Source organism: Camelus dromedarius, chromosome 18 (assembly GCF_036321535.1).
Source record: "Camelus dromedarius isolate mCamDro1 chromosome 18, mCamDro1.pat, whole genome shotgun sequence".
Classification (NCBI taxonomy): Eukaryota; Metazoa; Chordata; class Mammalia; order Artiodactyla; family Camelidae; genus Camelus; species Camelus dromedarius.
This window is the reverse complement of record NC_087453.1, coordinates 12711362-12739136: the sequence shown is the minus strand read 5'-3', so window position 1 is coordinate 12739136 and position 27775 is coordinate 12711362. Positions and strand designations below refer to the sequence as shown.

Sequence of the window (27775 nt, the reverse complement as noted above, 5' to 3'; positions counted from 1 at the left end):
TGATTAACCATTAACCCCCACCCCTCCCCAGCAGAGCCTCCACCCTTTAGCAGAGGCTAGGCCCAGACTCCCCGGCAGATCCTCCCAGAGGACGGTTTGAAACGCAGGAAGGAGAGAGGGCACCTGGGAGGAGGCAGTGGGAGGGTGGAGGGCGGGGGCTGGGGCTCGGCCCAGAGCCTTCGGGGTGGGCATCCTGGGCTGGGCAGGGCAGGTGGCCGAGGTGTGGAGGGGGAGGATGCGCCTCTCCAAAACCCTTGTCGACATGGACATGGCCGACTACAGTGCTGCGCTGGACCCAGCCTACACCACCCTGGAATTTGAGAACGTGCAGGTGTTGACGATGGGCAATGGTAGGTAGGGGCAGGTGTGCCCAGGTGTTCCAGTTGGGGACAGGTATGCCCAGGTACAGGAGTGGGTCTGTGACATTCAATTTTGGGCTGGGGTGGAGAATGATACAGCAGGTTGGTCCCATAGGAGAGCACAGGTATTGCCAGGTGAAGCAGATGTGCCAGGTACAGTGACCCGAGGCATTCTGGGTGGGGGTGAAGGGCTGCAAGAGCAAATCTTCTGCATAAGTAGGTCCCAGGTATTTCTACTGGGCCCTTGTGGTCCCTGTTACCAAAGCTGTTCCTGCTCAGGGTGTCACTGGGAGCGGAGACTTGATGGTGAACTTCCTCTAGGCGTCTGGCTCCAGTAATTGGGCCCAACACAGCCCCTTTTTGAGTCCCTTGGGCCTAGGTCCAGAGAGATGGAAAGGTATGTCCTGTCCCTGGAGACTGTGGACGGAGGCACAACTGTGTGTCAGGATGTCTTTGGGGCTGTCCTGGGGTGAATGCCCCACTTAGAGAAAATGGAGTTCTCAAGGAGGTTTTGCTAAATGAGACGCTGATCAGCAATGTGTGTGCCGCATGTGTGTGCTGGTGTGTGCTCGTGACCTTCTCTTGGTGTGCGTGCATGTTTTCCGTGTAGGCTTGTGGCCGGATGGTGGAGTATGTTGGCAAACATGTGCCTGCGGGAATCTATTTGCATGTTTGTGTCTGCCTGTCTGCGTGCGCATGTACTGAGTCTACGGCTATTTGCATTTGTTCACTGACTGGGTCTGTGTTTGTTGATGCCTGCGTTTGTCTGATGTCCGAGAGTGGCGATGAGTGTATATATGTGTGCCTGTAGATATTTGCACATGTTTGCTGTGGATATGGATTGGTTTGTGTGCTCCGTGCTTCCTGGATGTACGTCCCATTTGGGCATTCTGTCTCACACCCCTGTTTGTGCCTGCTTGTGCACATGTGTGCACCCCAGCCGGCGGTGGGGATGGTGGTCAGTGCGCTCGGATGCACAAGTGATCGTGCAGACATGATCTGCAGGGCTGCCATTCGACAAATGCAATTCACATCAGCGACACATCCATTTGTCTCAGGGCAGATTGTGTTGCCTGTGTGTCCCTTCCCAGGTTTATACATTCGTTCCCACATCCCTGAGAGCGCATGTGAAGTGGGGGTGGGTTCTCTTCTGCAAGGAGGTGGGGGAAGGGAGGAGGCCTGGAAGCGAGGAGGACCTAACTGATCGCAGGCCAGCCTCAGTGGAGAGGGGGTGCCACTGGCTGTAGTCAGCCTCCCACCTGCCTTCCTTCCACAGCTCTGTGGCTTCAGCCCAAGGTCTGTAGAACCTGAGTCAGCTCAGCTCAGCCAGAAAGAGGTGTCAGCACTGTGCATGGTCAGTCTTACCAGCTTCTCACCTGCCCCCGCCATTCACAGACTGTGTAATCCTGGGTACATCACCTCCCCTCTCCTGCCTCCGTATCACCTACAAAATGGGCTTCGTCACCCTAGGACTGCTGGCTGGCTGGCTGGCTTTTAGGAGTATCCGGGGATCATGTGAGGGAACCAAGGGGAAAACATACAGAAAATGGTAAACAAAGAGCTGCTGCACTAGGTGGGGTGTGTGTGACCCCAGAAGGACAGTGTGTGCTCCCACACCTGGCCACTGCCCAGTCCTGGGCTGCTTCCTGAGCCTGGCCCCATCACCCCTTCAGAGTGCATGCCTCCAGCTCCCAGGAATTGTGTGTTCATGGGGCAGACAGAGGCCAAGCCTGAAGATAGGACAGCCTCCAGTACTGGAGCCAGAAAGATCTGGGCTCAAATTCTGGCATAGATCCTACCTACCTGTGTGAACTTGCCAAGCCATTTTCCTCTCTGAGCCTCAGTTTTCTCATCTGTGAAATGGGAACAAATCATAGCACCTGCCTCCCATGGCTAACCAGAGGATTAAATAAGACAAGGCACTGAGTGCTTTGCACTGGTAATTGGTCCTGGGTCCGCATGAGTTATCTCAGGAACTCTGAGCATCTATAAGGGTCTACGTTCCCCACTAGAGTTTGAAGTGAGTTGAGAGTTGGGGTTATTTTTCGCATACATGCTGGGCTAGTGGCTCGAAGGCTCTAAGGCTAGCTCTCCATCCACCTCCTACCCCTGATTCAGAAGCAGCTGAAGTCCTTATTTATCAGAGGCCCCAGAAGTCACCTCAACAAGTCCAGCACTGGCAAGAGTCCAGCACCGGCCCGCATGCCTGGACCATAAATCTGGCTCCTCTACTTAACAGCAATGTGATGACTCTGGGCAAGTCCCAAATTCTCTGAGCCTTGATGTTCTCACCTGGGAAATGGGGGCCATGAGCTGACCCCGGGGGTAGGATGATACACTTGGCAGCACCCAGCCAATCTTGCCTGGGATATGGGAGCCCCTTCTCCCAGCCTCTGCCTGAGTTGTGGGGGCAGCTCTCCCAGGGGTTGGAGGAGGCAAGACGGAGGGAGAAAGGGCACCAACGCAGCTTAACAATTATCCCCATCTCCGGGAATAATTCACCAAGTGGAGGGGGCTGCGCTCCTGGGCATCCTCGGGAGTCTAGGAGGTGTTCAGCCAGGCCACGGCAGAGATGTGGCAGGGTCTGCTTGTGTGTGGAGCCTGGAAGTCCTCTGCTCTGAGAGTTTTCTTCGGCAGAAAAGTTTTTATTTCACAAATGCTGACATAGTGCTTATTGTGTGCCAAGTACTTCACATAGATTGACTCACTGAATCTTCATAACAGCCCTAGGGGCTTATCATGTTCTCCATTATACAAGTGAGGAAAACGAAGGCACAGAGAAGTAAGCGAATGCAGCCAAGGTCATGTGACTAAGCAGCGGGCAAGCTGGGGTTTCAACTTGGCAGAAGGGCTAGAGTTCATGCTCTTAACTACATGCTATACCCCTCTCTGGTTCTTAGCCAGATGTTCCCTAGGAATTCAAGGTTGGATTCAGGGTTTCCATGAAAATACGTGTATGTGCACGACTTTGTGTGGTGTGTGTGTGTGCAGACATTTTTCTGGGGAGACAGTCCCTAACGTTTATCATCTTCTCTATGAGGTCTATCCTTGATGGAAGATCTGCTTACAAAAAAGATGGTTCAGCTGCTGAAATGTTAAAAAAAAAAAAAAAGAAAGGGAAACAACTGGACCAGTCAAACTGCCCCCTTTTACGGTCAGGGAAACTGAGGCCCAGGGGAAACAGAAGCAAGGAAAAGGAAGTCACCCAAGATCACAGGTGAATTAGTGGCAGCACTAGACCCCAGGACCCCCGCCACCTGCCTCTTTCCCTCTCCTCACATTTATACAGATGCAGCAGCTTTTGCTATGAGGCACCTAGATTGATGCCATGACCCTCCCAGGAAGGCAGATGAGCTACTGTCCTTGATGTATGTCTTCCTATTCCCTGGGAGAGTTTGCAGGGCCCCTGGGTGCCAAGCTGAGACCCACTCAACCCTGGTCACTCAGCAAGAAATGAAGACGAGGACTTGGTTCTGGGCAGGTGCTGGGGGGATATTTGTTCATAGCCTCCCCTGCCCAGCCAGTCAGGGTCTATAAGGGCTGGGTGCATCCTAGGAGATAGCCAGGTTTTCGTTACTGCCCAGAGAAAGCTGGGGCTAGCAGTCTCCACCACGGGGAGGAGCAGACCCTCATAAACAACTCTGTGAAGTCAGTGTCACAACCATCCCTAAGTCCTAGATGCAAAATGGGGGTTCCCAAATGTCAAAAGACTTGCCCAAGGTCACTGAGGGAGTGGGAACAGCACCACTGTGGCTGAGGCTGAAACCCGGGGAGGCCCCTACAGTGCTCATGTCAGTTTCTGAATCGAAACCAGCGGGAGAGCATGGCCCCCAAGAGGTGACTTTTTGACCCCTCCTGCATCCTCACTCTTTTCTTTTCTGGTACAGACACATCCCCATCAGAAGGTGCCAACCTCAACGCACCCAACAGCCTGGGTGTCAGTGCCCTGTGCGCCATCTGTGGGGACCGGGCCACAGGCAAACACTATGGGGCCTCAAGCTGTGATGGCTGCAAGGGCTTCTTCCGGAGGAGTGTGAGAAAGAACCACATGTACTCCTGCAGGTGAGGGGCCTTGATTTCTCCAGCTGGGAAATAGGCCCACTTGGGCTAAAGTCCCCACGGGTCTGTCTGCTCTCTGCCGAGGTCCAGGGGGATCTGCCCCTCAGGGCCTTCAAGCCTCCTTTGGTTTGTTTCTTAGGCCTTGAAAATCCAGATGGGAACATCTATTCTAGAAACCTCATTTATTGATCATGAAGCTACTGGCTGCCCTTTTCTGAGTACTTATTATGTGCCAGGCACCGTATTAAGTCCTTGTGTCGATTAACTGTTCCACAAGCTCATTGGTATGTTTCCCATTTAGCAAATGGGGATCCCAGAGGCTTAGGATCAAGGGTGAGGTCCATCCCCTGACCTGGTGCTTTTTCTGGGGCAAATAGGGGACTGGCCCCGGGCCTTTCCACCTCTCTCAAGGCCTTGGAGATCCCTCCTTCAGAAGTATCTCCCATTCTGGGTAACAACAATAATACAGTAATAGCAGCTGTCAGTTACAAGCACTGACTTTGAACAGACACAGTGCCCAGCCCCATTCGAAACTGTCTCATTTTCACCTGTCAACACCTCTCCACGGTGATTACTATTATTATTCTCATTTTATAGATGAGGAAGCTGCGGCTTAGAGAGGGCTAGGAATTTGCCCAAGGTCACCCAGCTTGAATCAACGGCAGAGCCCAGGTTGACACTCAGGCTCCCACCCATAATCACTGTGGGTCCTGCCCCTACTCCATATCCCACTCCAGAAAGTGACTTACATGGATCAAGTATTGGTGCTGATCCATAACCAGGAGCCCACTCTGCAAATGCTCTAGGCTTTTACAGGATGTGGTGGAAATAGCAGTGCCCTGTACCCGCGGCTGAGTGATCTGAGGACACGTGCCACCTCTCTGAGCCTCAGTTTCCTCGTGATTAGTGGGACAGGGTTGGGCTCTTACAGAGTCCACCGGACCTTTCCAGCTCCTGGTTCATTAGCAGGAGAACACCTGGGATGAAGGGTTTGAGCGAGGAGGCTGGGGGTCAACCAGATGGCCAGGATTCTCGTTCAGTCCTGGGAAGGGGAGGGCTGTCCCTTCTCCATCCAACCATCCAAAGTCCTCCCCAGATTTAGCCGACAGTGCGTGGTGGACAAAGACAAGAGGAACCAGTGCCGCTACTGCAGGCTCAAGAAATGCTTCCGGGCTGGCATGAAGAAGGAAGGTGAGCCTGGCCCTCCCCCTCCCACCCCACTGCCCCACCCGTGCCCACAAGCTCTCGTCAGTCATTTATAAGGGAGGCTACAACTTTATGACTTGGTGATAGGCCCCAGGGTGACTGGCTAATGGCTGAGAGGAGGGAGGGCCTGAAAATCTGCCCATAGGGAGGGGCTGGGCTTGGTCTTGAGAAAGATTCCAAGAGATAAGCTCCCCCTTTCAGCTACTCAGGTTCCCAGCCCCACCACCCCAGCCTGCACCACCACCACGCAGCCAAGTTGGGTATTTTTTCTTAATATGCTATGGCCAACATTAAGGAAAGGGTAAAGACTGACATTACAAATATCCACGGACCCACCACTCAGACTCAGCAAATGTGAATGAGGCTGGGGGGGAGGGTTCTCTTCCTGAGCTTCCTGTTTCAGGGATAGGAAGGGCCTCAGTTACTTTGTGTTCAATCTTGGGTATCAGATGATCCAGAGTTCTCATGTACTTGGAGTGGGAACAAGGCCCCAGACCCGTCCTGGGGTGAGGAGGGTGGGAACACAACATTTATTCAGGGCTCTCCAGGCCTCCTGCCACCAGCAGATGCCAGTCACCTGGCTGGGCTTCTGTACACTTGACAGTTCCTTTCATTCTCATGACAGCCCTGTGTGGCTGGTCATATTATCATCCTCCGACTCATGGGTGAGGGAACTGAGGCCCAGAATGGTTCAGCAACTTTCCCAAGCTCCCACATCTGATCAAAGTAAGCTCCGAGGTCTGAACCCAGAGCTTTGGACTCGAATTCATTGCTGTTCGGACAATACCTCAATGCTATCTGTGGTGCCCTGCAGACCCCAGGAACGTTTAAAAGTTTTTTAGCCCAAGCTGAGAAGGCAAACATCTTTTAACTGCTTCTCTGAGTAACTACAGTTCATTTTCAAATCTCTTTGTCTCCTTCTCTGCTCAACTCACTTTCCCAGCCCTGGGACCAGCCTCCAGACCTTCACTTCCGGCCTGCAGCTGTGGCACACCAGCCAAGACCCTTGGTCTAGTTCTGTACAAACACACACACCCCACCCCACCCCACAGCAGGATCCTGGGACCCAGCCTTCCCCAGGCTGACTGGGAAGGAGGGGAACTTGGCTTTGGCAGCCTCCCCTCCCCAACTCTGCCCCTGAGCCCCTGTTTTCTCTGCCCTCACCTCCCTGGGAAATATCTTCTGGGTCTCATCCCTCCAGGGCCCTTTGAGTTCATTCACGAGCCCCGTTGGGAAACCTGGGCCTGTAGTCCTGATGGAGTAGGTGGTCTCCTAGGCCCCCTCCTGCTGTAACACCACGATTCTCACATCCAGACCTCAGTGGTCCTCAAATTGGGGGGCGGCTTTTTCAAAGGACAAATGCCCCGTTTCTCTCCCCTACCCAGTTTTCATTGGGGTTGAGCCACTCTCACACTGAAGCTGAGAATGACTTTGTGGGAAGAGAAATGTTATGAATGGGGATATGGTTCATGTATGAACAGCTGGAGGCAAGAAAAAGACTGAGAGCTACAGTCCTAAGGGCCGGACAGTCTAGGGTTCTAACAGTCACTGATTCTAATAGCCCGACAGCCTAAGATTTTAGGTTTGAGAGGATGAATCTCTCGGGTTAAAATTCCAGGCCTTGTGACAGGCAAGTGGGAGAAAGGTTGGCAGCTTACCTGAGCAGATGGCTACTTTCCTAGGCTGTAGGTCCTGCATCTAGTTGGTCTTCATAGATGTCTCTTGTTAAACGTTCAGAGCCATATTCATGCTTGCCACTTTGGGGAAGTTTCTGCCCCACCTGGGCTCCAGTATTCATGTCTATAAAATGGCGGGAGTGGGTAATGAGCCCTTCGAGCTCTGTGAGTCTGGCTGTGCACTCACTGATCAAGTACGCAACGCCCACCAGGACTTGCGTGTTTGTTCCCTGGTCCTCCCAGGGACCTGCCACAGAGGCAGCAGGCCTGGATCCCGGCTCTTGGAAAGGGAGGGAGAGCCATTCTGCCTTAGCTTAGCCTTGAAAATAGCTGATTACCTCTTGTCTCAGAGAAAGTGGCATGATGCCAGGAGGAGAGGAGTACTGGCCGATGGCAAGTGAGTGTGGGCTAGTAAAGGCTGGTGCTAATTTCCATGCTTGGGTTAACCAGGAGATCATGACACACGCAGTTGCTTGGTTGCTTTGAGAACAGGCCAGGGTAGCAAAGTGTTCCATTGCCGCTGTGGTCAAGCTCTGGGAAGTAAGGGCATCATTAGCCCTACCTAAGTCTTACAGTCCCAATACCCCTCCTCAGCCTGGTGGTAAATCCCCAAAGTCAAGAGAGATTCTCAGTGGAAGCCCCAGTGATCAGGAGAGTTGGGACAAGTTTTTATTTCCCTTCCTCAATGGCTTTATTAGGAAGATCTAGGGATTAAAACTTTAACATTGTCCTTGAGGACAGGAAGTCATGGGCCGCAAACATAGCATTTATAGACCAGTTAGGTGTATACAAGGTCATTAAATCTACCTGCTCCCCATTGTACAGATAGGGAAATTGAGACCAGAGAAGTGATGTGACTGCTTTAGCAGAGATCAGGGCTAGAGCTCAGACTCCCCAGAGCTGAGCAGACACCAAGGTCCCTGGATTAAAACTAGAAAGGATGGCCTTGGGTGGTATCTTCTCGTCCAGATTCCTGAAGCTTCCTCTTGACTACAGGGAAGGGCTCTGAATCTCAAAGTCTTGTGAGTATGGCCCAAGGACATTCCACAGTGGTCAGAAGTGGGTTCCCTGAAGGGGGACTCTGGGGATAAACTTGGTTGGGGTCAGTGGGCCCAACAGCAGGTCACTAATTCTTTCCTATAAACTAACACCTAGCTGGGCCTTTGCTGGTTGACCCAGGACAAATGTCCAGCTCCTGCATCGGAAAACCAGCCCAGGAAGCAGGGCCAGGGATGCAGGAGGTGCAATTCGGTGGTGGGCCAGGGACCATCTGATGGGCCCTTCCCGGGAACCCCGGCCAAGCCCCCCTCCACAGGACCCCACTCAGGGGTCCTCTCAGAAGACAGGCTCATCTTCCTCTCTGCCTCTGCCTAAGCCGGTTAATATTCAATAGAAGTTACATTAGGTCCCCGACCTGCTAATACTGAGCAAACATTTGGAAAACATCATTCCGTGACTGAGCTCGCGCCGGGCACTGATAACGCTGGCCTAACCTTGAGGAGCCCAATCCCCAGCTGCTGACAGCAGCCCTTTTCTTAGGCCCGCCACCACTTGGCGCCCCGGTGGGTGTGGGCTGGCAGCCGTGGGAGGGGTGCCGTGGGCCGGGTGGGACTCAGGCAGGGGAGCGGTGCCGGAAGCTGGCCCCATCCAGGGTGGTGGGTCTGGGGAGAGGAGGTTTCTTACCTTGGGACCTATTACATCCCACTAACTCCTGGGCTCCCTCTGGATGATTTGACTTTCATTCTCTGATTTCAACAACGTGTGAAATTGAAAGAGAGTTGAACAGCGGGAATGTCAACATTCCTTTGAGAAAAAGGATGCATCGAAGAATCAGAGCTCGTCTCATCCAGCAGCTTCCTTCAACCACTCAACAGATATTTGCTGAGCACCTACTGTGTGCCGGGCTCTGTTCTAGTTGCTGGGGCTGCAGCAGAGGACAAGAGGGATGATGTTCTGCCTTTCTGGAGCTTTCCTTCTCTTAGGAGAGACAGAGAGGGAAGGAAAAACAGAGAATAAGTAGTAAGAAGAAAAATGAAGCAGCAGAAAGGGCAGAGCCTATGGGAGGGATGCCACATCAGACAGGGTGGTCAGAGAGGGTGTCGCTGAGAAGGTTACATTTGTGCAGAGACCTGAGTAAAGGAAGCAGCAGCAGCTTAGCCGGGGGTGGGGGCAGTGGGGGAGGAACTCCAGGCAGTGGGCACAGCCGTGGTGAAGGCCCCGAGAGTGGCTGCGTGAGTCCCAGGAACAGCGGGGAGGCAGGTTTGATGGGCAGAGAGAGTAAAGGCGAGATGAGAGAGGAAGGATCATCGTGAGGGGCTGTGGCTTTACTCCGTGTGAGACGGCAAGGCCCTGGTTTTGAGCAGAGGAGGGATATGACCCGAGTTCGGTTTTAGCGGACCCCTTGGTCTTCCGGGAGGTGCACAGATTGCAGGGGCAAGGCCAGAAGCAAAGCGATCAGTGAGAAGGGTCTGAACTTCTCCAGGGCCCAGCCCAGAGTGGGAGCCGCAGATGGTTTCTGTAAGGATTACTGATGGCATTTGGAGGGTGAACTGAAGGGGGAGGTGAGAGAAAGAGACCTATAGTGAGACTCCTAGGCTGGCAGGAAGGATAAACCTGTCTGTTCCTGAGATGGGAAAGATCAAGAGCAGGTTTGGGAGGGAAAAGCTTACAGATGAGGAAACCGAGGCCCGGAGAGAGAACGGGATCCCTGCCAGCACAGAGAGTGAGTGGTGAGTTCTGAACAGGAACCCAGGACTCCTGCCGCCCCATCCTCCCTCCTTTCAGGTTCAGCAAAGCTTCATTCCACTGTGAGGCCTCCCAGACTCCAAGGGACAGGGCAATAGAAGGACCGTCTTAGGCCAGAACTGACCTGGTGTGGGGCCCTGGTGGACAGAGGCCCTGGATCTCTGAGTTTCTGGGAGAGGCTCCAGTGGTGGGGTGGGAGGGAACCAGAGCTTTCCTGTGCTGTCTCTGGGCACATGCACTCCCTGATGGTTCTGGAATCTCTGGGCCATCTCTAAGTCACCCAGAGTATCATTTTGCTGGTTTTACAAACTTTCATTGGAAAGAAGGAGACCCTTTCCTAAAACAGAGCTTGAAAGCCTGTCATCTAGACAGACCTCCTCTTCACCGCTCAAAGCCCACCTTAAACCCTCTGCCAAGTCATTTCTACCTTGCCTGCCTCCAGTGGTGGCTGGATCACTCCTGCAGCCATCCCTCCTCATCTCTCTCTGCCTCCTCATAGCCGTCCAGAATGAACGGGACCGGATCAGCACTCGCAGATCGAGTTACGAGGATAGCAGCCTGCCCTCCATCAATGCGCTCCTACAGGCCGAGGTCCTGTCCCAGCAGGTACCGGGGGACCCTCCATCCACCTATGGATCCCCACCCCAAGAGGTGTCTCAACTCTATTCCTGTCCTCCCCAGCCAGTGGACAACAAGGGCACTCGATATCACAGAAGGGAAACTGAGTCCAGGGTCACACAGCCAGTTTAGTCAACAAAGACAGAACTCAAACCCAGGTCTGGCCCTCTGGGGGCCCTCTGGGACCTACATTCTTCGGGCCAAGCAGTCTTTACTCTCACTGAGGGCCTGAGGTCAGCTTAGCCTTGAGGGAAGAGTGGGAGACAAGTGGGCAAAGTAGCAAACTGGGGCTCAGCCAGCCCCTTGTGGTGTGACCTTGGGCAAGTCACAGCACCTCTCTGGGCAGTAGTTTCTTCACCTATCTGATGAGGATGAGGATTTTTGCCCTGCTTCATCTCTAGGGCTGAGGGGTTCCTTGGGGTTCTAAGGAGCTGGTGGAGGAGGAGGCAGGAGACAGCCAGCAGGGAAAGGCCCAGAGAGAGCCGTCCTCCCTCATAACTGCCTCCTTGGCATCCTCCCTTCTGTCCATTCTCCTCTGAGCTTCCTTCAGCACTGAGAAGGAACCCACAGTCCGGCTCCCCTTTTCCAGACAAGGAAAGTACCTGGGCAGGGGCTCCGTGCAGTGGACAGACTATATGGAGGGCCAGCCATTCCCAGCATTTTCCTTCGTCTCCGCCAGATCACATCCCCTGTCTCTGGCATCAATGGAGACATTCGGGCGAAGAAGATTGCCAGCATTGCAGATGTGTGTGAGTCTATGAAAGAGCAGCTGCTGGTGCTCGTCGAGTGGGCCAAGTACATCCCAGCCTTCTGTGACCTCCCCTTGGATGACCAGGTAAGGGTGGACACGGACCGCGGGCAGTGCGGGCCCTGGGCAGATGGGTCCTGCTGGCCCACCTGAGGTGTAGCTTTGGACTGGTTTGATTGTATTTAACAAACACATACTGTTCATATGCGCCCGGAGCTGTTTGAATTGTTTTACAAATAGTAACTCATTTAATCCTTCCAAAAACCCTAGGGTATAATACAATTATTATGACCATCTCTTAGATGAGGAAACTGGGGCCCAGAGAGGTTAAATAACTTTTTCAAGGTCACACAGCTAGAATCCAACACAGCTGGTGTTAAAACAGGCAGGCAAGTTCCAAAGTCCGGGTCAGCAGCCACTGCACCACTGCACCACTGCACCAGGCGGCTCTCCTCGGAGGGATGTTGACAGGGGCTCAGGGCCAGGGATCAGGAGATTTGGGCTTGAGCTCTGGCTCTAAGGTAGGTTTTCTGTGTGATCTTGGACAAATTCTGTTTTCTTATCTGTAAAGAGGGAACTGTAATGTCCACTTCAGAAAGTTGTTGGCAGGATTGAAGACAGCACCATTTGAAAAACGTAAATCATGTAATGGAGCGCCTCTACAGTCCTGGGCCACAGCAGGCCTCCCTGAAAACCAGTTTCTTCCTTTTATCCCACCAAGATGGGTTAACTCAGCATTTTATTTCCCAAAGTACATTCTTTGGCATACCAAAAATGGCCCAAGGGAAAAAGGGGGCTGAGGGGTGAGGTCTGAGGACAGTTGAGTTTCTGAGATACTGCAAATGGTAGCTCCTGTCCAGGGCACCCCGAGGCTCGGCAGACATTTTCCCGTCTGGGTCACCTTCTCAATCTCAGGGAAGCTTGGGGGTACCGATGGACAGTGTTCCAGACTCCTGCTCCTGGTGCATTTGCTTCTCTGTTTTGCACACTTGCACAAAAGACTGGCAAAGCATGTCAGTCGATTACAGTTTCGAGAAGTCCTGCAGGCAAGGCAGCTGTTAAACTTTGTGGAACCCAGGGCTTCTCTGCCTCCTGCGATGCCCAGGCTCTCCCGGAGCATGTATTATTATCCTATGAAAATACTGATTTGGCTGGTCCTCACCCTCATACATGGGGCTAGACCAGGCACCCTCTCACAGGGCTTCCTCTCCGCTTTGGGAGGGATGACAAGGCAGGGATCTTGGCTGAGCTGCCTCTGCCTTCTCCCCTGCTCCTCGTATTCTGGCCCTGGTCCCCTCTGCTGGAGAGTCCATATTAATGTTTAATCCCTTCTGTTCCTTCCCAGGGGCTCAGCAGGGCAACAAGATACCCCCAAGCTGAGCAATTGTTAACCTCGATTTCCCACCCAAACCTCCCTGGCTGGGGCTCAGAGCATTCTCAGAGAGCAGTGATGGGTGGCCAGTAACACAGGACAATCATTAACATCACCACCCCCTGCCTGCCCACCCCCAGAACAGCCACCATGTTAAGGGGCTAGACCCAGAGCCAGGAGGGTTTCTAGCTCCTCATTCACGGTAGGAGCTCACCTTGTCCAAGATGAGTGAGGCACATCTGGGAGAACTGGGGGGACTTTGTTCTCCAAAGGACTCCCCAAATCTGTCCACATTGTCCCAGGAACCACCTTCTACATTTGTTTGCTTCTTGATTTGTTTTGGACATCAACCCATTGAAACCTACAAGGCTGGATAGCACTGGGTAAGGGGACTGAGACTTGGAGAGAAAGAGGGATTTGCCCAAGGGCACAGAGCGAGACAGCCACAGAGCTGAGGGTTTGAATTCAGATCTCGTACCTCTTGATTGGAGAGGCACCTGGGGTGAGTGACGAGTGCCTGGCATATCGGAAGTGCTCGATAATCAGCATCCTTTGGCCTCCCGTTGTCCAGGTCATGGAAAGGGAGCTCTCGCCACCAAAGCTGTTTGCCATTTCTCCTCTTTTCCTGTCATCCTCACCAGGCTTAGCCATGGGGAAATAGATGAGGTAAGGGCACATCTGCGGGAGGGGCTCGATCTGGAGAGGAAGTTAAGTAGCTGGCTCATCCATTCACCTATTCCTTCTTCATTCAAACAAATCATTACCGAATGCTTACTATGTGCCTGGTGTCTTCCATGCCTTAAAACACTGTCACCTCCTTAGAGAGGCCTTCTCTGGCCCCCGCATCTGATGTAGTTGCTCTTGACCCACTGCTCTTTATCACACGACCCTCACCTTCATTCCTTTTACCCTCTCTCCCTCCCTCAATCCATCTATCCTGCTTCCTCCATCTCTCTCTATTTCTTTCTTTCTCCTCCTCCCCCTTTCCTTTTCTTTCACTATTGTGCCCCCAAACAACTGTCTGGCATTTAGTAGGCACTCAACATTTGATGATTGAAAGAATGAGCAATCCAATGAATTAATGAATAAGAGCATTTTTGCCTCCTAGTCTAGCCCTGCTAAAAAGAACTTCCAAACTTCCTACCCAACCTTGCAGATCAGATCCTTGAGGCTACCAGCCTGCTACTGTTTTAACCAGCCCCATCCTCTGGTCCTCATGCAAGCACTGAAGCAGATGGTTCTGAAAAGGCAGGCAATCTCCTCCTGTGCACTGGCTGGGCTCCCACATCAGACTTCAGCCTGCAAGTCTGCCTCGTCCTGTCTGAGGGACAGGGCCAGTCAGGCTGATCCCCTGCCAAGGACCAGTGCTCACACCTTTGCCTCAGGAACCAACATTCACGTCCAGATTCTTATAACTCTTTCTCAGAATCTAGACTCTTCCAACATCAAGTGGGTAGATGCCCCGGAGTTCTTCCGGAGCAATGGTTTCCCAAACACAACTGCACATCAGATTCAACCAAGGAGCCTGTTAACTACAGATCCTTGGGCCCAGCCCAGACATACAGAATCAGAATCTCTGGTCATAGGGCCTAATAATCTATGTTTTTGTAAAACGTTCTTCATACTCTTTCATAGCTGGTCCAAGGGTAGGGATTCAGGACCCACAGTTTTAGAACTTTTTAGAACTCTTCAGAGTCTGATCAAAGCCTTTAAGTCTCTGCTGGAAAAACAAAAAACAAAAAACACCACCCAGAGTGTTGTTACAGTTTTACCAGGCATACGAAGGGGGCCCAGAGGGGAGCAGCAGTTTGCCCCAGACACAGCAGTTCAAGGACACAGTCAGCACCTGGTCTCTCAGCTCTGAGCACATGTTCTTTCCCCATTCAGATTTCTGTTCAATCTTTTCCAGGTCCCCGTTTTTAATCAGTTATGAGAGGAAAGTAGCAGTTTTCTGATGCCCATTTTAGAGTTCCGGCAGGTAAAGGCAAGGAGAGTGTTCAGCTGACTTGCTCAGGGTCACTGAGTTGGCAAGCCTCCCCAGGGGTGCAGATGCCTACCCAGGGCTGCGGACACCAGACACCATGCCTTCTCTCTTCCAGGTGGCCCTGCTCAGAGCCCACGCCGGTGAGCACCTACTGCTCGGAGCCACCAAGCGCTCCATGATGTTCAAGGACGTTCTGCTTCTAGGTGAGGATGCTGCCTGCCTAGCGGGGGCTCCGCAGAGGGCATGCCCATGGGAGATTTCCACAGTGGTGTGCAGAGGCAAGGCAGATAGATCAAGAACGGCCCTGTCTTCTGTATTCTCAATTGGATCCTGCACCTTGGATGCAAGGAAACATGGACTTGAGGAATTAAATTCCCCAGCAGTAAAGTTGGAACACAGTCAGGGTTAGCCCTGGAATAATCTGCGTATTCTGGCATGCTTGCTGGAGTAGGAGCAAGAGGCAGTCGGGAATGGCACAAACCCCAGCCTGTGTCACCTACACCTTCACAGCGTGTTTGTTTATTATTTTAAATGCTTGTATAGGGCACATCACAGGCCCTAGTCTGAGTACTTTACAAATACTAACTCCTTTAATACGACAACCCTATGAAGTGAGCTCTATGATCTATCCCTATTTCATAGATGAAAAAATAGAGGCACAGAAAGTAATTTATCCAAATTTATCTGGCTAGTCAGTGGTAGAAGCAGGATTCAACCCAGGCAGTTAGTTCCAGAATCTCAACTCTTCTCCTTGATGCTTTTATGCCTCCCAAGTGGCCCTTGAATGTCATCAGTCTTGTGGGTCTGTTGTCACGTTGGAGAATGGAACTTGGGTGATGTGAAAGGGGTCGTAGGAAGTCAGGCTCCAGGCCCAGTCCAATGACTTCAAGCAACTCATTCCTTTAACGTGGGCCTCAGCTTCTTCATCTGGAAAGTGGGCGTGGCAATCCCCACAGGGCCCCCCTCTCAGGGGCATCAGCTGCAATATAACTGCAGAGGGCGGAGCCTGGCCAAGGCTAGGGGAGAGGGGTGCACTGAAGCCTCTTCCCCATCCCCTCTTCTTCCTGACCCACCCAGGCAATGACTACATCGTCCCCCGGCACTGCCCGGAGCTGGCAGAGATGAGCCGGGTGTCCGTGCGCATCCTCGACGAGCTGGTACTGCCCTTTCAGGAGCTGCAGATCGATGACAACGAGTACGCCTGCCTCAAAGCCATCATCTTCTTCGACCCAGGTACACCCCGCACCCCCACCCTCCCCTGCTGCTCCAGACCCTCTGTCAGACTTCTCCCACTGGGGTATGTTCCCTGAGCTTACAGCCTCATCTCCTTAGCACAGGAGAGGTCATTTTTCTTAGCTCCATTTAACAGATGAGGAGAATTAAGGCTCAAAGGGCTGATATGACTTAGTGGGACGCACTGACCCTGGGGGCTTGGTTTTTTTCTTTCTCTTCCTCCCTGCTTTCTTCTCCTACCTCCTATCATACTTCTTTTCTTTTTCTTGGAAGTTTTTTAATCAAAATAATATCTATACATACTTACAATGGAAGTAGTCCTCCCCACACCACTTTTCCCGTCCAAAGCCTACTCCCCAGGGGGAACCACTTCCAATCCTTTTTACTGTTTCTTCTGGCAGTTACCTCTCTAGTGCTAAATAAAGTGCTCATCCTTCTATTTCTCGATTTAGCCATTTTAGAACATATTTTTCCTCCTATGATAGTTGAGGATCGTACTTTTCTCTATCACCATTCCCATCATTTCTCCCCCATCCTCCTAATACATTTTTCTTGCTATTTTAGTGTCTCTACTGATTGCCTTTATAATGTCACGTGCTTATGCTTTTCTTTGTTGTCCTCGCAACTGTAGGCAGTATCTCCTACGTTCCTTAGCAGGACAAAAAGATCACGCATCCCCAGTCTCCGCATTCCATCTACTGACTTCCCACCTGCATCTCACACAATGTCGTTGTAGCTGTGTCTTTGTGCAAAGCCTGATTTCATCGCACAATGTCCAGATGCCTGGGCTCCAAAGGCTTGCTTGAGTTCTTCCCTCCTTCCATGTTAGCGAGGACCTACTGTGTGCCAGGCAATGTCCTTAGTGCCAGGCCCTCCTTGCCTGGAGATCGCCTCCAGTAATAATAGTGATGAGGAGAAATGAATAGTGTTTTTGGCGCCCTCACTAAGGCACCGTTCTAGACGCTTCCTGTGAATCATCTCACTTGTTACTTGCAACATGGTATCAGTGAGGCAGGAATTGTTATTATCTCCATTTTGCAGAAAAGAAAACTGAGGCACAGGGAGATTGATTAACTTGCCCAAGATCACACAACCAGGAAATGGCAGAGCTTGGATTTGAACTTCAGACTATCTAGCTCTCCAGCCCATATTCTTACCCACTACATGTTATTCCCTGATTCTTGAGGGGGTAAGATTTCTAGTCTCAATTTCCTTGGGAGCCTGGGTGCTCGGCATGGGGCTGGATGGGTAGTAACTGCTCAGGAAAATGCGCAGGATTACTGATGCTGGCTTGGAGGGACAGGTGACTTCAGGCAGGGCTGGGCATGTAGGTGGTGCTCAATCAATGTTTATTGACTGAATGAAAGAATGCACAAACGTGGCCCAGGAGAGAGAGCCCTGGACTGGAAATGTGAAATTCTCTTTCTGCTACTTGTTTTATCCATAAAAAAGGAAATAAATGTATTACCTCCATGAAGGTTGAGGACTATTAGATGACTACTTGAATAACCCTCTAGGTTAAGGAGCTAGAATTTATCCATTGATTTTTTTTCATTCACTCATCCTTCCATCCAAGCACCCACCCCTTCATCTAGTTTTCTACTCATCTAGTTAACTATTCAATAAATATTGACTACACGTGGTTCTAGGTGGTGGGTTAAAAAGGACAAAAGAGATTTACAGCTGCCTACACAAAGCTCACAGTCTGGTGGAAGAGACAGTTACATCCCCTGTGGTCAGTAGTGATGGAAGAGCCACAGAAATTTGGGGACATAATGGGCAAATTCAGAGTGCAGACTTGGGAGGGTGGAATGGAGAAGGCTTCCTGGAGGAAGTGTAAACTAGGCTGAGACCCGAGGACGACACAGACAAGGGAATAGGGATGGAGGAAACTATTCTAAGGCAGCGGAAGCAGCGTGTGCTGAGGTCTGGATGCTGGGACTTTAACTGGGCGTCAGGGGCCCCAGTTCCACATCATGGATCTGCCAACAAGCAGCCTTGTGATCTGGGCCGAGTCCTTTCCTTGCTCTGTGCCTCAGTTTCCCCATCTGTAAAGTGGGAAGGTTGCAAGGTACCCTGTTGGGTGTTACTGAAGTCTTGTCCTTCATCCCCCATTCCCCTCTTTTAGTTCTGCATCTTAAGAAATGTGACAGAAACCTTCTGCCTGTGTCCAGGAAGCTATGACTTGTGCTAGTACACTCTGCTTTTTGAGGACACTGAATCCTCATCCCAGCACTGCTGAGGACTCCCTGTGTGACCTGGGCCACTGGATCCCCCTGTCAGGGCCCAAGGAGTCAGGGGACATGTGGGTCCTACCTCCCTAGGAGCTCCAGCTGGGCCCTGCTGCCCTCCCTGACACAATCCCTCCCGTTGCAGATGCCAAGGGGCTGAGTGACCCGGGCAAGATCAAGAGGCTGCGTTCCCAGGTGCAGGTGAGCCTGGAGGACTACATCAATGACCGCCAGTACGACTCCCGCGGCCGCTTTGGCGAGCTGCTGCTGCTGCTGCCCACCCTTCAGAGCATCACCTGGCAGATGATCGAGCAGATCCAGTTCATCAAGCTCTTTGGCATGGCCAAGATCGACAACCTGCTACAGGAGATGCTGCTGGGAGGTCAGTGTCGGGCCCAGGAGGGGCTGAGAGGTGAGCGGGGGTGGTCGGGGGGCGGGCGGGGGTGGGCGGGCCTCACTCTGACCTGGGTTCACCGCTTAGCTCCATCACTTCCCCACGCCGTAGCTTTGGGCAGATCCCTTTACCTGCCTGTTCTCATCAAGAAAATGGGGCCAATAGGCTGTTTATTAGGGCACTGAGAATCTAGCACATTCCCGTCACTGTTCTAAGTGCTGGAGGTTCAGCAGAGAACAAGATCTCTGTCCTCCTGGAGGTCATGTCTGAGCGTGTGTGCACGTGCCAGGGTGTATAAACCCTCATGGGAACAGATGAGACTCAAATATATAATAAAGAGGGCAACTACAGATTTTGAAATAACCAGGTAATATGATAGAGTATGACTGAAAAGTGGCTTCTTTAGCTAGGTTGGCTCAGGGAGACATCTCTGAAGTCTCTTATACTACGGACCTGATCGATGGGAGGAAAGAGAACAATTAAAAGCCAAGAGAGAAACATTCTAAGCAGGAGTAACTAGTGCAAAAGGCCCTGAAGCAGGAGAAGTTTGTGTGTTTGAGAGAGATAAGGTTGTGAAATGGGGGAGTCGTATGAGATGAAGATGGAGACCGGGCAGAAACCGAGTTACAAACTTAGCCTTGGATGCTCTGGTCAGAAATTTGCATTTTATCCTCACTGCAACTACTGTAAAAAAGAGTGAAAATCAGATGAACATTTTAAACAAAGTATCCTGATTGTTGGGTAGAAAGTGAATTTCAGGAGGGCAAAGTGGAGACAGGAGGCCCCTGAGAAATGTCACTATCTCCAACGAGGGGAAGGACAAGGAGGCTTGGACTAAGGCCTGACTGTAAACTTATTGGCATAGATAAACTTGAACATCTATTTGGAGGAAGAACCCACAGGATTAGCTGATTGATCAGATGTAGGCAGTGAGGGGAAGAGTCAAGGACAAAATCTACATTTTTGTTTTGAGGAACAGGAACGGTGATGGAGTAACTTAATGAGATGGAGAAGTTCGAGAAAAAAGAGTTTGAGGCTGGGGATGGTGGTGGTGGCGGTGAAGGTTGAACCAAGAGATCATTTTAGACCTGATTTAAGCTTGTGATGACTGTTAGATATCCCAGCTGAGTTATCAAGGAGACAGCTGGATGCCAGAGTCTGTTGCTCAAGTAAGTCCAAAGCTTAGGATGAAAGGCAGCTTTGTGGTGTTCTAGAAATTAGGTTCCACAGAAGGAGACGGAGGAAGACCAGCCGGGGGATAGAAGAAAAGCCAGGGAAGTCCCAGAATCCAAGAGAAAAGGGTGTTTTAAAGAGCACAGAGCATATAATGGTGTTAAATTCTACAGGAGGGGGAAGGTGGTGTCCACTGGACTGGCAGCATGGAGGCTCTTGGTGATTGTGCTGAGAGCAGTGTCAGAAGACCGTGGAAAGGGAAACCAGAATGGGGGTGTTATGCAGTGAGCGAGTTGGAAATTGAGTAGAGGCAGCAAGAGTAGGCAACCCTTTGAAAATGTTTTGCTAAGAAGGGGAGCTAGGAGAGAGCTGAGGATGGTTGCAAGGGAATGACTATAATGATAGGCCATGGGATCTTGGCTGTACTAAAGGAGAAATAAAGATAGGTGATAGATAGTGAAAAGTTCTATCAGTGAACTGACAGCCTTAGTAGGGTTGGAGAACTTTTGCAGAGATGGTACTGGAGGAAGTGAGGTGGGAGGATAGGAGGCAGGATCCAAGTGAGGATGCTTGAACTTAAGACTGTGGAGGTGATGCAGTTCCTGGTGATGGTACAGCCGAGGGCAAGCTTTCTCAGCCTCAGTGGCTATTTGGGACTGGAGAATTCTTTCCTATGGGGGCTGTTGTGTACCTTGTTTAGCCACATATCTGGTCTCTACCCATGAGATGCCAATAGCACTCCTCCAGTGGTGACAAACAGTCAGATGTTGTCAGGTGTGCCCTGAGAGGCCCAAATCACACCCAACTGAGAACCCCTGTCATATGGTGACTCATTTCATTTCTCATTTTGACCCTGTGACTATATAGGATCATAGTGAATCAGGTGTCATTGAGATCAGGATCAGGAAGGAGCTTGCACTCTATTACCAGATAAACTTGAGTAAGACAATTCATCTTTCAGGGCCCAGTAATCTCATCTGTAGAATGGGTTAATAACGGTACCCAACTTACAGGATTGTTGTGAGGATTAAATTATGTCAAACATGAAAAGTGCCATGAAAACATCAGCCAGCGCATAATAGGTATTCAATAATGATAGCTGTCATTGTAACATGTATACTTTAGAGGCCCATTGCAAGCCCTAAAATTCCATCATTGTCATGTTAGTGACCATAGCCTATTACCAAGCCATACCCCATATATATGGTATTATCATTCTCTGACACAATTTTTAAAGCAGTTACTGTGTTCCAGATACTTTGCTAGGAACTCAAAGAGAAGAAAAATATATCTGTAATTGTAATGCTCACAGAGAGAAGAAATGGTTGTTCCCCAAGGATGGGTTACAGATAAATAACTATGGGAATTCCAAGGAAGGAGAGGTTTACTTTCCCACTGGAGTGGGGAGAATCAGGAGAGACTTCCCAAGGGAGGAGATACATGAGCTGGAATTTGAACTTGTGGACACTGCAGGTGGGCGGTGGGGTGGAGAAGGTCTCTTTAGTGGAAGAAACGTATGAGCAAAAGCATAGAGCTAGGAAAGTACAGGGGACACACAGATGCTGTAAGCAGGTCATTTGGGCTAAAGGTGGGGGGATGAGGCTAAATGGTGAATTGGGACCAAATGATTGAAGGACTTACAAACCAAGGAGCTTTGAGAGCCACTGATTAAATCCATTATATTAACATGCAATCAATACACTACTTGTTGCAATATTTAAATGATCTCACAGCTTCTTTACAAGCTCCTTGTTTCTTTCAAATCACCTTTGTTCTCTTGGTTTGTTGGTCCTCTCAATACCTTCATGAAGCCAATGGACAGGAGTGGAAGCCCCAGTTTACTAATCCAGAAATAGGAACCCAATAGGCACTGTTAATATTGGGTGGGCAGGTTGATTGGCCACATCTGAGGAAGATGGGGCCTCAAGGCCTATGATCCTTATCCCAGACTCTCCATCCCCACTGAGTACCTCATCTACCTGCAGGGTCCTCCAGTGATGCACCTCATGCCCATCACCCTCTGCACCCTCATCTGATGCAGGAACACATGGGCACCAACGTCATTGTTGCCAACACGATGCCTGCTCACCTCAGCAACGGACAGATGTGTGAGTGGCCCCGACCCAGGGGGCAGGCAGGTGGGCAACTTGGGCTCTACCCAGGAAGGGGTGATTTGGGGCCTAAGGGGGAAATCTGGAGAAGGTTGGATATAGAAGATGAGGCATGGGATAAAACAGTTCTCTGTGCTCTGGGCTCAGGAAAGAGGGGTGAGACTATCCATTTATTAAGGCTATATATTCACTGAAGGAAGCTGTCCTTGGGATGAGGCAGTCCATTAGATGAGGTTGTCCATGGGGTGAAGATGTCCACTGGGGTGAGAACTCCACTAGGCTGATGCTGTCCTCTAGGTAAACTGTTCACTGAAGTAAGGCTGCCCAATTGGGCAAGGCTACCCATTAAATAACTGGGTGAGACTATTCATTGGGTGAGGACCTCCACTGGGCTAGACTGTCCTCTGAGGTGAAATCTCACAAGAGTGAGTTTGTCACTGGGCAAAGTTCTTCAAAGAGTAAGATTATCATTGGGATAAGGTGGTCCACTAAAATGAGGTTGCATTTCATTGAGACTGTTCTTTGGGAAAGTTGGCCATTGAATAAAGTTGGCCAAGTGGGTCATAGTCAAAATCACTTTCTGAATTTGTAGTGGGGTTGGAACCATTAGTTTCTGATACTCATCTACCTAAATATCAAAGAAATGGTATTTTTCAAGCCAGTTAGCCAGACGCTTGGGTCTCATCTACTGCTGCTCCTTTCCTCTAAGAAAGGCTGTTCCTGTCACTTGTCCCATATCCTTGGGGAGAGTCATACTTGGGCCCTGGTTTAGGAGAAGCAGCCCACGTCTCCATATCAAGTGGTGGAGGAGATGGGGTTTGTAAGGACTTGGACAAAAGTTTCTGACCACAGACCATGGCCCAGCCACAGCCTTCCAGACTTCATATAACTTAGACTTTGTGATCTGGGACTCAGAAGGTTTGAACTGTAGGAGACCTCAGAGATTGTCCAGTCTAATTCTCTCATTCTATAGAAGGGGAAACAAAGTCTCGGAGAGGGGGAAGAACTTTTCCAGGGCTCTTCGTTTACTCCCTAGAGGGCTGGAATTCTGAGCAGCCCCCTTCTGTCTCTCTATCCCTCCAGCCACCCCTGAGACTCCACAGCCCTCGCCGCCAGGTGGCTCGGGGTCTGAGCCCTACAAGCTCCTGCCAGGGGCCATCGCCACAATCGTCAAGCCCCCCTCCGCAATCCCACAGCCGGCCATCACCAAGCAGGAAGTCATCTAGCAAGTCACTGGGGGGCAGGGGCTCTGCTGGCCCCCCAGCCCCCTCAGAGAGCCCCTGATGGCCATTTGGTCACCGTAAAGAGAGCTGTGACAACAGGGCCAGTCCCAGAGCAGTAACGGAAAGGGTGAGGGCGCTGGAACTTGGGCTGTGGGTCATGTCCCATGGCCACCTTTCTCCACCTGCTCTGGATGACAGGGCTGTGACTCGGGGAGACCCTAGCTGGAAAATCCTCTGCTGCCTTGGACAACTGTTCTCTTGCCAAAGCCACCGCCTTCCCCTCATCCTTCACCCCAACTTCTTCACACCCAAAGGACTGCTGCCTGGAGACAACACAGGACTTTGCTTAAACATGGCTCCTTCCCCACTCAGACTGGTCCTTCACCCCTAGTCCTGCCATAGTGTCAGACACAGAGCCCATCTAAACTGGGTCAGAGGGTGGCACCTTAGCCATCCATCCCTGTTCTGCTGCCCCAACCACCAGTGCTCTTCTCTACTTGCCACTGTCACCTGCCTCAGCCATCCTAACTTCTCCAAAGCCACCTCTCCAAAGGCTGAGGAAGACTCGCTAGCCACTCCCCCAGTCATCCCGGGAACACTTTAAAAGCACTGACTGGGGCTTCGTGCAGTGTAGGAGACTATTGAGAAGGAAGATGCTGTTTGGCCTCTAACCCAAGGCTCTTCCCTTCTTCAGGGACTTGGGTGGATCCCCCGAGTCAGAGTGATGCTCCCTACAGGCTGCCAACCATGGGAGAACAATCCAGGGTGGACAGGTGCAACCGGGACCTGGAGGGAGGGCTGAGTGGTCAGAGAGAGCATCCAAAAAGGGGCAGACTATGCAGCAGGCCTTTAAGGAAGGGCTGGCTGCCGGCTGCTGGAGCACGTGAGGTAGGATGTTCCAAGGGAGAGCAAACATCCTGGGCAAGGCCTGGAGGTCAGAAGGAGGGCATGGAGGGAGGCAATGAAAGATGGGGCTGTCTGTATCAAAATGGGCATGCTGGACAGCCTCGGGGCCTGGAATGCCAGACTGAGGCAATGTGACTTGGGTCCTTTGGCTGTGAGTAGCTGGGAAGGGATGTGCAGTGAGCTGAGCTTTCAGAAACTGAAGACAGCAGCCCTATAGAGGTTGAAAGTTTGGGAGGGAGTGGGGAGATCAGGTGGTGCCTGATGATGTCATCTAGGTGAGAGAGATGAAGCTGGGGATGGAGAAGACAGATGCGTGAATCTCAGGTCAGGGTGATACCAAGGAGGAATTATCCCAGGGGGCCTGTCTCAAGCTTTTCCTCATTCCTGGCACTGTCTTAAGGCACTTGACATGCTTAAGGAGATGTCCTGTCATCGTTCCTATTACCCAGAGACCTTACTGGAGATGAAATTGAGATGCAAGAGGTTAAGTGCTTTTTCTGGAACTCACACAGCTAGCAAGTGACCAAGTCAGGACTTGATTCCAGGTCTGCCTGAATCAGGAGCTCTTAACCTCGGTGGCTGAACGTCTTCTCTGAAGAGGCCCTTCTGTCCTCACTGTGATTGAGTTGAGGGACTTCCTGCCCCCTTCACCAGCCTCAGAAGCCAAAGACTCATTCTTCCCAGGAGCCCTGCCCACACCCAGGACTAAGATTGCCTGAGGCTGCACTAAAGTCCAGTTAGGGTCCAGAATCCTGTTTGCTGTTAAACAAGGAGAATTCATGACTCCTGGACCCCTCTTCTCTCTTTACTCCCCAAGTCTGGGGAAGGGGCATTCAGTGGTCCATTGGGAGATGGACAAATGTGACCTGGCATTCTGGAGGTAGGATGGTTTGGGTTGGGGTAGGGAAGACATAAGAAGGCCTGGGTTTGAGACCTGCTCTGGGAGCGTCACTCAGGGTACATTCTGGAACCATTAAACCCCAGGAGGGAACAGCCTGAACCTCATCCATGCAGAATTTTGGACACTTTAGGTAAATTCTAGAAAACGCCAGTGGCCAGTGGGAATTAAAGAGATGAGTCCTGGACCGGAGATGTGCTTAGGTAGCAGTGAACAGTTAGACTGGCTGCCTACCACCCACTCAGGGCTGACCCTTCTGAGTGGATGGGGGTAGCACCCCAATGCCTCCAAATTCCATCATTAGTGATTATTCCTTTTTGCGAAAGAGGCATGAAAGGTGTTGGCATATGTCTAAGAACAATCCCTACATCTCCAGTGCTGTCAGGATTGGTTTCTCCCACTCCATCAAGCCAAGTCCCCAGTCCCAGGAGAAGTCTGCTCAGAGTGCTCCAGCCTCCCTCAGCCACCTCTCACTCCTGAGGTGCTTCCCCAGAAATCCCAGCCTGGGTGCTCCGACTGGTCTGGGGCAAGGTAGGGAAGCTGGAATCATTCTGGTCATTGTCATTCCCACTCTTTGCTCCTCCCTCCACCCCTCTCCCTGCTCCCCTTATTGCCCAGGCCTCTGTCTGTCATGGGAGCAAAGCTGAGATAAAAATTTCCCATAGGGTGGGTGGGGTAGCAGTGACTAACGGTAGCAAGCTTCTGGGCCAGGTCAGTCCTCGGCCCCAAGTCAATCGCCCTGGAGGAGAAATCCATTCCACCTAAGTAATTTTATTGCAATGCAGGAAACACAAAACAAAGAGTATTTACTTGTCTGGTTCTAAACTGAGGACACAACACTGCATTGGAAAATCTTTTTTTTTTTTTTTTAACTACCTGAGTTGTGGTCCTGAAACATAAAATCTGACAAACTAAAAGAGTTGGGAGGGCATGCACAGACCTTATAATTCCTCCACTGGGACAACCCCTTCTCTAGGCAGCTCTCAGTAGCTTCCAGAATCCATATGGCTTTCCCAGGAGTGGACAAAGGGGAGCAGAGCATCGGAAATGGACGCTCCTCGATTTCTTGTGATGACGAAGCCAAATACTTTCGCCAAATCACTCTGTGATCCGCCCTGATTGTGATGAATTTTGAAATTCACACCAAGCAATCCTGGAAGTGGTCTGTGTCCCACCAGGCTGCTCAGCATCTTCCCATGGGTGTGAATGCCATCAGGTCCTGTGTGGGCCCCTTAGCCCCCGTCACTGCCGCCCAAGAGGGCAAAGAAGCAAAAACCATTTCTTACTCTTGTGTGTTTTAACAAAAGTTTATAAAACAAAATAAATGGCGCATATGTTTTCTAAGTCCTTGGATGGGTGTCTTTTCCTCCTTTCAGGTGTTAGAAATAAGAATGAGAATAGCCGGTTAGTTCTTTACGGTATGCAAAATGCTTTCATATCTGTTAGTACTTGTTAATCTTCACATCAAGGTAAGCAGGGTAGACATTATTACCTCCCACTTTACAAATGAGGAAACTGAAGCTCAGGGGAAGCGATTTTCCTTAAGAGGTGGGAATCGAAGTCTGGCCTCTTGATTCCAATTACTTGGTACGTAGAGAGAGTAAGGGGAGGGATAAGAGAGGAGGTGACGGAAAAGATAAGCAGAGTGGCCCCTTCTGCTTCCCAAAGGGAGGGGACAACAGTTCTGGCCTGGGAGTTGCACATCTTGTTGACCCTTCAGGTCACTCCACCTCTCTGAGCCTCATCTGTAAAACTGAAATGATCCTGCCCTCCGGGCGTGTTGTCGGGATTGGACTGAACGAGATGGTAGAAGCTAGGAGAGCTGCCGTGTATCTGAGGAGCGCAACGTGCCCACCGCTGGGCAGTGGGTGGGCGGTGACCCGTGAGTTTGGAGTCTTCACCCAGCCCCTTTCTAGTGAGAAGCTCACCATTAAATTCTCCAGCCTCAAAAGCCCCCATTTGCTGTCTGCCTGATCCCCAGGTCCCTCCCACCAACCCCTGCGCCTTCCCTCCACTCACAAGCACCAGGAAGTTTTCCATAATGTCACAACGGAGGCCTTGTGCATGCCGCGGTCGGTGTGGACGTGGGGGTGGGGGCCCCAGGAGGCTATTGCAGTCCTCGAGTGTGCTTAATAAATCCATATCAAAACCATAAACCTGGGGCTGCCATAAATTCCTCTGGCCTTGGCTCCTCCACCTCATCAGCTCTTTGCCCCAGTTAATCTCAAATCTCCGCGTGGGTGGCCAGAGGCGCAAGTGTGCTTTCCATCTTAGTTGCAAAACAATATCAGCTTGGATGACAAAGAGCAAATCCCATTATCCCCATTTTAGACATGATGAAATTGACTGAGGTTCAGAGAGGTGAAGGAACTTGTTCAAGGCACAAAGCTAGTGAGCAGATGAGCTGGGACTTGAACCCATGCTTCTTCTACCAACCCATGTGGTCTCACTGAGAATTGGGAATTCTCCTCCCCTGCCCTACAAAGGTTGCTTCCCTAGCCGTGATACTAGATGTTTTTATCCCTTTAACCTATTGGGAGCCCCACTGCTCAATAAACAGGAAGGAGAAGTGGGAGGGACTCTGGGTGACAGGTTGTGTGAGGTTCCAAAGGAAGTTCCATGCAGTGTGAATGACCTATCATCCCAAACTGGTGGGCTCGCCCTACTTCCTCTTTTGTGGAACCCAGATCACCTTTGATCTAGATTTCTCGAATCAATGTGTCATATGTAAATTCTAAGACGTGATCTAAGAGACCTGAATCACAGGATCTCATGCAGCTGTTTGATGATGGTGGAGCTAAAACCAAATCCTATCCCAAAGGACTATATTTATTGACCT

The 27775-nt window shown here is 51.1% G+C and overlaps 1 protein-coding gene and 1 long non-coding RNA gene across 6 annotated transcripts in view; one reads left to right on the top strand and one right to left on the bottom strand.

Moving 5' to 3' along the window:
* Positions 1-70: 70 nt before the first annotated feature.
* Positions 71-26280, top strand: HNF4A (hepatocyte nuclear factor 4 alpha). Of its 4 annotated transcripts, none has more exons than XM_010977730.3 (10): positions 71-350; positions 4247-4421; positions 5515-5609; positions 10545-10651; positions 11343-11498; positions 14883-14970; positions 15845-16000; positions 18377-18613; positions 21784-21936; positions 22993-26280. In XM_010977730.3, the coding sequence occupies exons 1-10, from the start codon at positions 236-238 to the stop codon at positions 23133-23135; spliced, it is 1425 nt and encodes a 474-aa protein (XP_010976032.1). In that variant the 5' UTR covers positions 71-235; the 3' UTR covers positions 23136-26280. The 4 variants fall into 4 exon arrangements, with proteins under 4 accessions (XP_010976032.1, XP_064331728.1, XP_031289626.2 ...); XM_064475658.1 differs by having other exon boundaries at positions 95-350; positions 18377-18643; XM_031433766.2 differs by having other exon boundaries at positions 96-350; positions 18377-18643; positions 21784-21906.
* Positions 6970-27775, bottom strand: part of LOC116147375 (uncharacterized) — a 48254-nt gene continuing 27448 nt past the window's right edge. Inside the window, exon 4 of one of the 2 annotated variants that reach the window (XR_010376617.1) lies at positions 6970-7424. This is a non-coding gene — a long non-coding RNA (uncharacterized LOC116147375). Of the gene's footprint in view, positions 7425-13006; positions 13480-27775 lie in introns of those variants that run through there. The other variant, XR_004130898.2, reaches the window with a different exon arrangement.